The sequence below is a fragment of the Bemisia tabaci genome, chromosome 2, assembly GCF_918797505.1.
Source record: "Bemisia tabaci chromosome 2, PGI_BMITA_v3".
NCBI classification, from domain to species: Eukaryota; Metazoa; Arthropoda; class Insecta; order Hemiptera; family Aleyrodidae; genus Bemisia; species Bemisia tabaci.
Window position 1 is genome coordinate 45,979,338 of NC_092794.1, and position 10,780 is coordinate 45,990,117.

The 10,780-nt window shown below is 34.3% G+C and overlaps 1 protein-coding gene across 1 annotated transcript; it reads left to right on the top strand.

Annotated features, from left to right (window-relative positions):
* Positions 1–115: 115 nt before the first annotated feature.
* LOC109029685 (uncharacterized) lies at positions 116–10,559 on the top strand. Its single transcript, XM_019040265.2, has 8 exons — positions 116–321; positions 1,616–1,669; positions 2,371–2,578; positions 3,217–3,281; positions 3,734–3,975; positions 4,876–4,988; positions 6,260–6,444; positions 7,095–10,559. Exons 1-8 carry the CDS (start codon positions 235–237, stop codon positions 7,161–7,163), a joined length of 1,023 nt encoding a protein of 340 aa, XP_018895810.2. The 5' UTR covers positions 116–234; the 3' UTR covers positions 7,164–10,559.
* Positions 10,560–10,780: the final 221 nt, after the last annotated feature.

Genomic DNA, 10,780 nt, shown 5'->3' on the forward strand with positions numbered 1-10,780 from the left:
ACCCTGTATCGTGACAAAAGTACAAGTGAATTTTTCAGACGGATGTGAGAGCGCACTCTAGTGAGTGCAAGAAGCAGAAGAAGTGAAACGCGATGTCAATTTCACAGAGATTGAAGGATCACGTCTCGGCCCGCGACAGAGATGAAGGAAACGTATTTACGAGGGTTGTATGGTTGTAAACAAATGGGTTTCCCGAGTTTTTGCGTTCAATCTTAAAATTTTACAAATTTAAAAATGTCCGTTGAAGCTACTCCTGACAGTGAATTAAGAGATTTAGTGGCACAAGCTCTAGAAAATAATGGTCTCCTTTCCAAACTCCGTGTAAGTAATCTTATTCTTATCTATTCCAAACGATCACTCTCTCCCCTCTAGCAGCCAAGTCTGGCAAGTATAACTTACTTCTCATTATTTGGAGTTTCATATTCTCTCTTACGAATCGATAAGAACTTGGCTTTAATTGATTATAAGCACACTGTGGTGTATAAAGGTACAAGTGTCTAAATGCGCTGCGATGTCAAAGTATGTAAACTGTTTGGGACCGTTGGGCAACAGAATTACCGAATTCCAAATACACAGCGCTGTTCGACTCCGTTTGGATCGTCAGATGTCCTGGACTGTTTACCAAACGGAAGTCAACAAGTCATCGGTCTCAGGAGGTAGGTGAGAGTGTGAAGATAACCTCTAAATGTAATTGTGCACGCAGTGTCAGAGTGTCTGGCTAGTGATCAGTAACGACCGACAATGTGTTTCGCAACGGGTAAGTCAATGGTCACAAGATATTTGTTAGCGTTGAGCACCCATCTTAAACTGAAAGTTTACCTCGACAATGCACCTCAGGTTACATTCACAAGCGTTTCAACAAGAGCTGAACACCTTTCTGAATGATAGATGATAGATGTAGATGACCCAGTGATGACAATTCTGAAAAATTTACAATATGTTGTACCCTTTAACATGTCTGAAATTTCCTTTCATCCATTCACTCAACCACAAATTGAATACACACTCACCATTGTTAAAAAGTAGGTATCGAAGTGAATATCTGATGTGATAAGTTGACTCTTAGGCAGAGATCAGTTATTCCAGCTAAGCATTCAAAATTTGGCCCCTACATAATAAGTAAAGCCCAATTCACACTATCAAACTTTTCATTCAACGCTTGAATGCAACTTGTAATGTAAAGTTGGATAGTGTGATACTGACGCTAGAAAACAACAATTTGATGAAAAATTGATCTTAACTTGAATGTGACATCTCATTCAACTTTTCGTTCAACTTTCCATCCAATTGGCAGTACCAATTGGTTTGAATGACGAAAAGTTGAACGGAGAGTAATTGAATCGAATTTTTTTGCGTTCAAATTTTCGATCCAACTTTTCATTCAATTATGTCGGATAAAAAGTTTGATAGTGTGTATCGGGCTTTAGGGGTTGGTATAATAGTGCTGGATCCTTTTGTTTTGCAGGGAGATGAAAACCAGAAGAACATGACGTTCTCCTCTCTCTCTCTCATCTTTTCTCTTCATAGTGTAATGATCTGTTCAATATTTAGTCATCCAGTCCAAAGTTTATGACAATGAAATGCAACTAAACATTTGCTCTTTTTTTATTTTTAGGCCGAGTTAAGAGCCAGTGTCTTTCTCACATTGGAAGAAAATGAAAAATTTCAGGTATGTACTTCTTTTCTTGCTACAGCTCTCATTAAAATGCCCAATGAATTATGTTTAAATTTTAAAAACCATTCAATCCTGAATAATACTGATACCCACCAGGAGTAATTTTTCCAAGTTGGAAACACTGAGTTTCGTCCATTTAAATAGATAGAAATTACTTTGATTTAAACGAAGGGAAAACAGTGTTGCCATTTGCTGGAACTGTCACTGGCACTTAGCCACAATATTTACCATAATGTCAGATTCATTTTCGCTGTACTAAGTACATGTGAATTTGATCTTTCCATCACATGCCAGAAAAACAGATTCTGTTCTCTAACCACTGTCTCTACCGGGAGTCATATCACCAGCACTTAAAAATTGTCTCATAAAAATTGAGTCGTCAATAGTTTTGGCTCCCATCAGATAATGTCAAAATGCAGCCAGCACCAAATTACTGGATAGTTTCTTTCGTAGTCCTTTAGAGGTTGCATCCAGTGCAAAATTACCTGTGAACTCAGTATGGTCATTGTATGAAAGTTTCTCTCTTGACCATTTGACGTCATTTATGAATAAAAATGAGTAACTTCAGTGCAAATGTAGGCCTTTTTCAAGGTATTTTCACATGACGAAAGAAAAGTGTAAAATTAATTTTTTTTAGTTTGAGGTATGTGGTAGGTAATTATGGAAATAAATTTATTTTTTTCTCATAATTTCAGAGTAAAAAATTCACCAATGAAAAGTTGAAAAATTATGCCAACACTGCCGAGGGATGCCTTGCCATTTCCCTAGTTCGGGATTTTTTAGATTATTTTGGACTTGAATTTACACTATCTGTGTTCGATCCAGAGGTTGGCTTGGGCAAAGACTATGGATTTGAAAATAAAGAAAACATCAGACGTAAGCTAAGCCTTGGAAAAAATAGTGGTAAGTATGTGCCTGGTCATATCTCAGTGTTTAGGTATCGATGGAATTGTATAAACATAAAGTTGTATCTCTTTACTAGTTATCTAATTGCAGTAAAAAGGATGAAAGGAGATGAAAGATGATGCGAATTCTTCAACTTTCCCTGAAAATGTTGTCATAAAAAATACTCAATTATAATACCTACAACAAAAATAAATAAATAAATAAAAAAAAACTTTCCTATGTATGACAAGAGAGTATTGAATAATCAACAAATTAGTGATGGATTTGGAAACATATCTTGATTATATTTGATTGTAAAAACAGTGTGATCGAAATGCTAGTGACTTTTGGCAGTAAAAAAAACCTGTAAGTTTTATGTGCTATTTTTCCATTCCAGTGTCATTAGAATATCATTTTCTCTTTGGCACAAGGCATTAAAGTCAGCCTGCAAAATTTAAGAAACAGAAAATAGACCAAGAAAAGTTGTGGTGTCTCGATTTATCCGCCGAAAGTCCAAAAATTTGTCTCACAAGGTTCTGCTCCACCGTCCACCTTCCTAAGTGTTAGAGACTTCATGGGCAGCTCCTTGACTTTTGTCACGCCTCTGGATGAACCTAGTTAATTTCTACTATATTACCTTTTTCATTGAATTTCAGATGATTCAAAACCTTTATTATCGCAAGCCCTTGCATTACTTTTAAAGCCATCTGAAGACAGAGAGGTAAGTTATTCACACTAGAAACACACTTTTGGCGTTCTCTTTCAGGCTTGAAACAGTTTATGGTTATCAAAGACAGCTCCTGTCTTTTTCCTTCAAAAAGGAAATTATTTTGTCTAGGCTGCTATGATTTTTAAAGATTCCATTACCCCCCAAATGAATTAATTTGAAACTAATGAACAATGGTAAAATTCTGAGATGGGTCGCCTTTGAACCAACTAATTTTAGAAAGCAAAAATTTGGACGGAAAATATTCTATTTTAAATTCTTTCAAGAGTCTCTCAAAATTTTAAAAATATTTGGCCCAGGCGCTTCAAATTTTGCTTGCCATAACTGTAAGGAAGAGAAATTCGATTCCATATTTTTTTCTTTGAAGGTCTTAGTGAGATAAAAACTCCAACATTCTTTTTTTGAGTTGAAATTTCATGCAGTCGTTTGAATTGATCTTTTTTTAGAGTGCCTTACCCAACAATAATGCCTCTGCTGGAGACACCAAAAATGAATATATCGAGAAATTTCAATCTTCTCCAAAATACAATGGCTCTGAAGTAAATGTGCATCCCTCAGAAAATGAGGGGAATCGTATGATCCTGAGAAATGGTGATATTGCAAATCTGAATGATTTTAAAAACGGTAGCAACAATGATGATGAGACATTTTCTCTGGGCAGACACTTGACTGACTATTCGACTGTAAGGTAGGTACATAGTCGTTTTAGTGTAAGTATGAACTTTAAATCAAGTCACGAATGCATGGCATGTGTCGAAACTGCCCTGTTTTTTTAAATCTTACTTTGCAAGATACTTCACTGAAAATAGAATATAAGGAGGGTATTTTCTGTGCTAATCTGACTGTAACAGCATTGACTTATAAATTTGGCAATAAAAAAATTGTAATAAAATTTTTATGTTTAATGTAATAAAATTTACAAAAACGTTTCAAAATACACAGCATAGAGAACTCTTTTTGCTCTCTTTTGGACTTTTTGATCTAATTTTTTTCCATGTACTGAAGGTCACAATAGTTTTGCAAAATTATTTTTAACCTATATCTCCAGAAAATAACTTTAACAGAAAAATTAATGCCAATGATTCACGGTCAAATGTATCTTACTTCAGCCCAATCAAGAGTAGAAACAGAATAGTGAGGGTGCGGAAAGTGTTCAATCAGCTGTTCGCAGAATGCAGGAGAAATATGAAGGCACCAGAAAAGGAAGGATGATATGAAGGCAGAAGGCATTTGAGATATTTCTTTTTTAAGCTATCATTCAGTTATCGAGTATTGATCTTTTGCATGCATGCATGCGCTATTTTTAGTCAAGAAAACCATTAAACGCATTTATTTTTTAAGAATGCAACTATTAAGCACATTACTTTTTGAGAAGAAAACTGAGTAACGCTCTCTTCTTTGCAGAAAAAGAGAAAGAAACGCGCAGTCTTAAGCGGACAGAAGTGTGAAGGCTGCCTCAAAAATGCGTAGGGAAAGAGCTTTCTGCACCTTTGCAGAGTGGGTTAATGTAGAAAGTAGTATGTTAGAATCTATTTATATGTATTCAATTTGATAAGATGCATAATTTGTTCCACTATTTTGCTTTCAGATCTAATTACAACTCAGCCAATCAATCTTCATTACCGCCCTTGGAAAATACCAACTCGAATCAGAATGTGATAACTCAGAATATGAAATCGCTCACTATCAACATTGACAATAGTACGTTGATTGTTACTACCTTCTTTCATCTCAGTATAATGTTCTTGTCCGGGTGAAATGTTTATGTTTATGTGTGTTTAAGTAGTCTCTGGAAGGAAAACTCAGTTCATCTGAATTAAGAATCTACCTAAGAGACTTTTCCCTTTTTTCTCAGACTTCTCTCTGTTGAGAAAAAAGATTTCCTTTCCAATGGCAGGCAATTAAAAAATAGGAGGTAATCTTAGATCAAAAATTACCAAATAAAAAATTGGATGGTAATTTACTTTTCCCTATCAGAAAGTCAATCAGTGACGTTATCCCAAGTTATACGGAATACAAACATATCACAATGTTATTGCAAGAAAATTTTCATTTTCACATGTAGAAGTCACATATTTAATTCACATGTATAATCGTAATTTAATGGGTGTGTTGCATGCAAGAGATACAGCCAAATAAATATACTCTAAACAGGTAAAATTGCACAAAAATCCTCTTGGGAAAGTTAAAAAAGTCTAAAATCCATTCCCTAGCCTGCAATCTGCGTAGTTTATAACTCGCTTTTTCAAGTTTCCCACATCTGCAGGCAGTTTTTCCCAGTTACTGTGGACCAGGTTTGCACAGGCAGATGTGTAAAAAAATTAACTTGTGAACAAGCGATTTTGCCAATGTTTTCTATTGTATGATTTCAATTGTTATCAAGCGTTCGTTTCCTTTTTCTTTCTTTATTTTGCAGAAACAGAAGCTTTGAATCAATTGAAATCTTGTGCAAAGAGAGTTTATAACAATTCACGAGATTGTTTGGTTATCTAGGTCAGGGTTCTCTCCGGGCAAACCTCGCTACCTACCAATCACCAAGAAAAACTGCGCACATACGCAGTAAATTTGAAAAATCGAGTTACAAACGATGCAGATTGCGCTCTAAGGAGTGGATTTCAGACTTTTTTTATGTTCCCAACGTGATTTTCGAGTGAATTTACCTGTGGGAAGTCTATTCAGTTGGTTGTATCTCGTATGTGCAACAGACCCATAGAAATTTTTTTCCGTATACATAATTTTTTTTTTGTTATGTGAATCGCACAGCAGCCACATAGGATTCATAGTGGTTGAAACCAGGGGCCATCCTTTCATACGACATCATAAGCTTCAGGCCTGTGAGAAATGTCATTCTTATCCTTTCATCTTTAAGGTTCTTTCTCTCAAACATATAAGATGATTCTAGCTCTTTTAGGCTCCGAAACGAGATTCTCTTTCTTTACTTATGTTTTTAAGATTTTGATGTCTTCTTCCAGATTTTCAAGATGAACATATAGGCGATTTACTGAAAACAAACTCTAGTTTAAAGTCTGAATCCATGCTGAATAGAGATAAAAGCAATGATAATTACCTTCCGAGTCTGCAGTCCCATACATTCAGTGGAAGTGAGATTGAAGAAGAAATATCTTCAGGAGATCAGTTTAATGACAGTTTATCCTTGGTATGTAATAGTCCAGCTGTTCTGGCTTCTTTGATTACTCAGTTGTGTTAGTCATAGAAGCGTGTTTTGATGGTTCAAACTTACAGATTAGCAAAAATTAATGAGTTGCGTTTAGATACTTAGTTTCCATTCGACTTCTAATATTAACGAAGATATCGCTTTTAAAAAAAACTTTGCACATGACATCATCCACTACGGATGTACATACTATTGTTTCTATCATCTTGATTTCATGCTTGTCATAAGTTGAGCAACCTGTGCAAATGTGTGCATCATTAATTAATGAACCCAAATCTGGAAGGAAGAAGATTACAACTTACAAAAAGGGAACTATCACATTTACGGTGTTGTAAAAATCGTGCATCTTCAATTAAAAAAATGCCAAAAAGTTTATTTTTGTAGAAAAAGATCGATAAATTGTGTTGCTGTACATAAATTTAGTATTTTTAAGGGCAAAGTAGAATTGGGAAACTTTTTAAATCGCTTCGGTTCCTCTCTGTTGAATGCGATCCAAATATCCTTTCTGCTCTTGATTTGCTCTTGATCACTTCCTCTCTGCTCCTTGTCTCAAACCTTACTTTTTGAAATGACACTCTTTTGATTCTTTTTATAGAATAAATCCTAAGTTTGTGTTTTTTATTCCATTACAGGGTGATGAAGACATTCTGAGTGATGCTGCGTCGCCAGGGAAAAAAGTTGAAAATAAATTCTCCCTATAGTTTCTGAAAGTTGGCCACCTCCTGCTGTCAGACATCTTACAGCGGCCTCATATTTGTATGTAATTACCTACCTCTACTCTGTCAGTGGCTAGGACCCAAGAAAGATCAAGTAGACGTAGCTCAAGTTAAATGTTTAGTTAATTTAAGCCTCTAAATTTTTACATGTAATTGCTCAGTTCTTCTGCATGACTGAATGATCCTCATTTTCATGGTACATAATTTGTAGAATTTATTTTAATCTGAATTTTTCCTGTGCCCACCTGTTTCTCACAGTTTTTATGTTGACTTGATCGATATGAAATCTTTCTTGGGCCAAGGTCAAGATGCCTTATCATGGTACCTAACTTTTTTTAAAAAATTAATAGTACCTATTGCCTATATTATGTCTATACTCCCTGAAATTAAATTTTCAGGCAGATAATTAATTATTCAACATGTATTTTTCTCGACTTCTCATGCATTTAAATATATTTTTTTTTTATAAAAAGACAACGAACAAAGCATTTAATACCCTGTCAACGGATGAGATTGCATGTTTTCAATTGCGACTGAATTGAAATTTGCATACCTCAGCGTTGCAGCAGTATTGTTTCAAGTGGTCTCATTGATGAATCCAGAGTCTGAACATGTATAGTCATTGTTGAACAAACATGATGAAATCCTCTCAATAAATTCTAAAATGTTGTTGCTGTATGAGGTTTCGCACATCTCATCTCTAATTCTGCATTTAAAATTATTTTCTGAATGTTGTATTAAAACAATGAGCTGACTCTAAACGCTGTACTGTGCACTTATTAATGCGAAATCAATAAAATGTTATGATGAAAAATTTTAGTCTTTAGGATGAAAAATTTAGGAAAGCACACTCAAATACAATAAGTCAAGTCATTATCTATTATTTTGCCAATTGCTAGGAAGTTAGTAAGTTCAGTGAGTAAGCTTAGTATTTTATGTAACCTTTCAAATCGTTCTTTTTCTCTCACCTGCAATTAAAGTACTCATCGGGAATTCTTAAGTAGACAAAAGAACCAAAACTACTACTCGTCTGTATCTTGATTTTTCTGAAAAAGCTTTCTGTGGGCGAGTAATTGTGTTTTTAAGACCTCTTGTATCCTTATGGTAATATGGAACTTTTATTGAATTGTCAATTATCAACCAATGTAAATCATCAGACCTCAGGCTTTACTGTAAATGACCACTATTGACACTCCTTGATGACTTACAAATGTATTTTAAAGCTCTTTGATGTTATTTTGTGGGACTTGTCACATTTATTTTCGAAATAAGTTTCTTTTCTTACCTGTTATTGTACTTACAATTTTTTTCTCAGATAATTGGATTGCGTTAGGCAGAAACGAACCAAGTCACATTAGCCATCGCCAAATTTCATCACACAGTTAATTTTTCTACTGGAGAACGGCAGTGCGAATTTTTTTGAAAATTTTAGAGAATATGCTTCATGTCACTGAAGAAATCCCCCCTGAAATTTTTAAGAGGATCTGTGCTGCCATTTTCCGGTAAAAAAATAAATCAGCGGATGAAATCTGACAATGGCTGATGTTACATCGTTTCTTTCTGTTTTAAGCTGTCCAATTTATATTATAAATCAGTCTGTCGGTATGAGTATGGATCTGTTTTCTCCACACTTTTGAAGAGTACCGATCATCTTAAACTTTCACAAAAGTAGCCAGACAGGGCAAAAAACTGATCATCGCAATAATTCATGATGCCCTCTCAAAATTTCATGTGGAACATAATTGGACTACATTTTGCAATTTGGAACTATAAATTCTAGCTTGGTTTAAAAACAACGTATGTGCCATTAGTTTCCCAATGCACATAAGTATTTTTCCAGAAGAGCCAGAATTTATAGTTCCAAATTTCCAAATGCAGTCCAATTGAAGCACGGAGAACTCCATATTTTACTCAATATGGGGGAGCTGAGTTGACATTGTTTGCAATACATCAGCAGGGTTACCATGGTTGCAGGCTAGAAAATCACCACTTCTTTTACTTTTGGAATCCCCAAAAAGGGTAGCAACCCTCCTCATGTATTTGCTCCATATCAATAATGCCTGAAGAGCTTTTCACTTTGCTCAATTTTGACTTGTTTCAGGAAAAATAAAGTGGTGGGGTAATATAAACTTATTTCTTGGCCACAATAAGAATCAATTTTCTTTTCTTTTTTGATGCATCCCTGTAGTATTAATTACATTTTTTACCTAGTCATTTTTAGCCCACTCGTTTTTGATTAGATGTACTAGGTATGTACTTCACAATAAATTTTGAATACAATTTATATGTGTCTTATTTTCATTTTCATTGTAGCACATTTTGTGTGTATTATTTTCAATCAGTTTAATTTGTTGTATTTTTGTCACAGTACATGTCTTTGTGATATACTCTCACGAATCAATTTCTTTTTATCCATTCAATCATTCTATTCTATTCTATTCTATATTTTTTATTTAATTTTATTTTTAATTTCATTCTCTTTGGATTTTGTACTTTTTTCTACCGTATATATGAGGATGTTTCCAACCTAACAGCATATACCCATGTCAACTTCGCCAAGATTGAGCATACCTTTAATTGTATAGCTGGTAAAGAACTGTATGCTCTGTTTTGTAAATATTCTCATATCTCTATTATTCCCAATATTTAAGCAAAGAAATGCAGTGTATGATAGCTTTTTGATGCTTGTACAAAAAAAGAGATAGTTACTTAATCTTGGCAACATTGACACAGGCATTTGCTGTTTGGTCTGGAAGGTTCTTATATGTAACTTACAATGGAATTGCAAGCAACGTTTTTTTGACCTTTCATTCCAGACTCTTGAAAAAAGGTGAACTTCCGGAGTTGAGAGTGTTTGCACCGTTAGGTAGATATGTGTCACATCAAATTAGAGAAGTGCAAGCTACAGTTAACTCCAATCACTTTTCTTCTCATTTATCAAAATGAGTTACATTGTATTGTTCTCCTTCTAATCGTCATGCATAATTTGTACTGCCTTCTGTTTGTTTCCAAATAATTCAATTATAATTATTATTTTTGTAATGTTTTTAAATAATGATCTCTAACTTGAGATTAATCTAAAAAATGGAGGTACTGCAAGATGTGACAAAACCAGACCTAATTTGCAAGTAAAGAGTCACAGAAAAAATTGATAAAATTTAAAGTGGTGAAAGTATGCATATAAAAAACTGCGAAATGACATGAATTGTATGGAATTTGTCTGTTTTTGTAGCTAGGTATACAAAAAAGAGAAAAGCAAATCGTTCTGATACCAATTTTTTCGTTATACATTACAATTTTTGTATGTCAGGCAATAAAAACAATGAACTGTGAGTCAAATAAAGTATATTTGTACTTAATAAACATTTGACAAAAATGTAATTACTAGCGTTTTCAATGTGGTCTATTCTCTTACATACATGATAGACCCTCCATCCCGATAATCAGTTCATGAATTCAATTTTGCATTTCAAATCTACCGAAAAAGCAATGAGCTTTTTTAGTGTTATGAAATTATAAAATACAGAGCTAGTATAAGGCAGAGAAGTCAAAGGTGGGCCTCAAAGATCAAAGCACATACTCCATGTGGGTTTTTTTTTTTT

Bases quoted from the DNA above. Each gene is read 5' to 3' on its own strand.
- LOC109029685 (XM_019040265.2), top strand. From the start codon at position 235: ATGTCCGTTGAAGCTACTCCTGACAGTGAATTAAGAGATTTAGTGGCA. The intron at 1,670-2,370 runs GTATGTACTTCT...TCATAATTTCAG, and splicing joins AAGAAAATGAAAAATTTCAG to AGTAAAAAATTCACCAATGA. The intron at 6,445-7,094 runs GTATGTAATAGT...ATTCCATTACAG, and splicing joins TTAATGACAGTTTATCCTTG to GGTGATGAAGACATTCTGAG.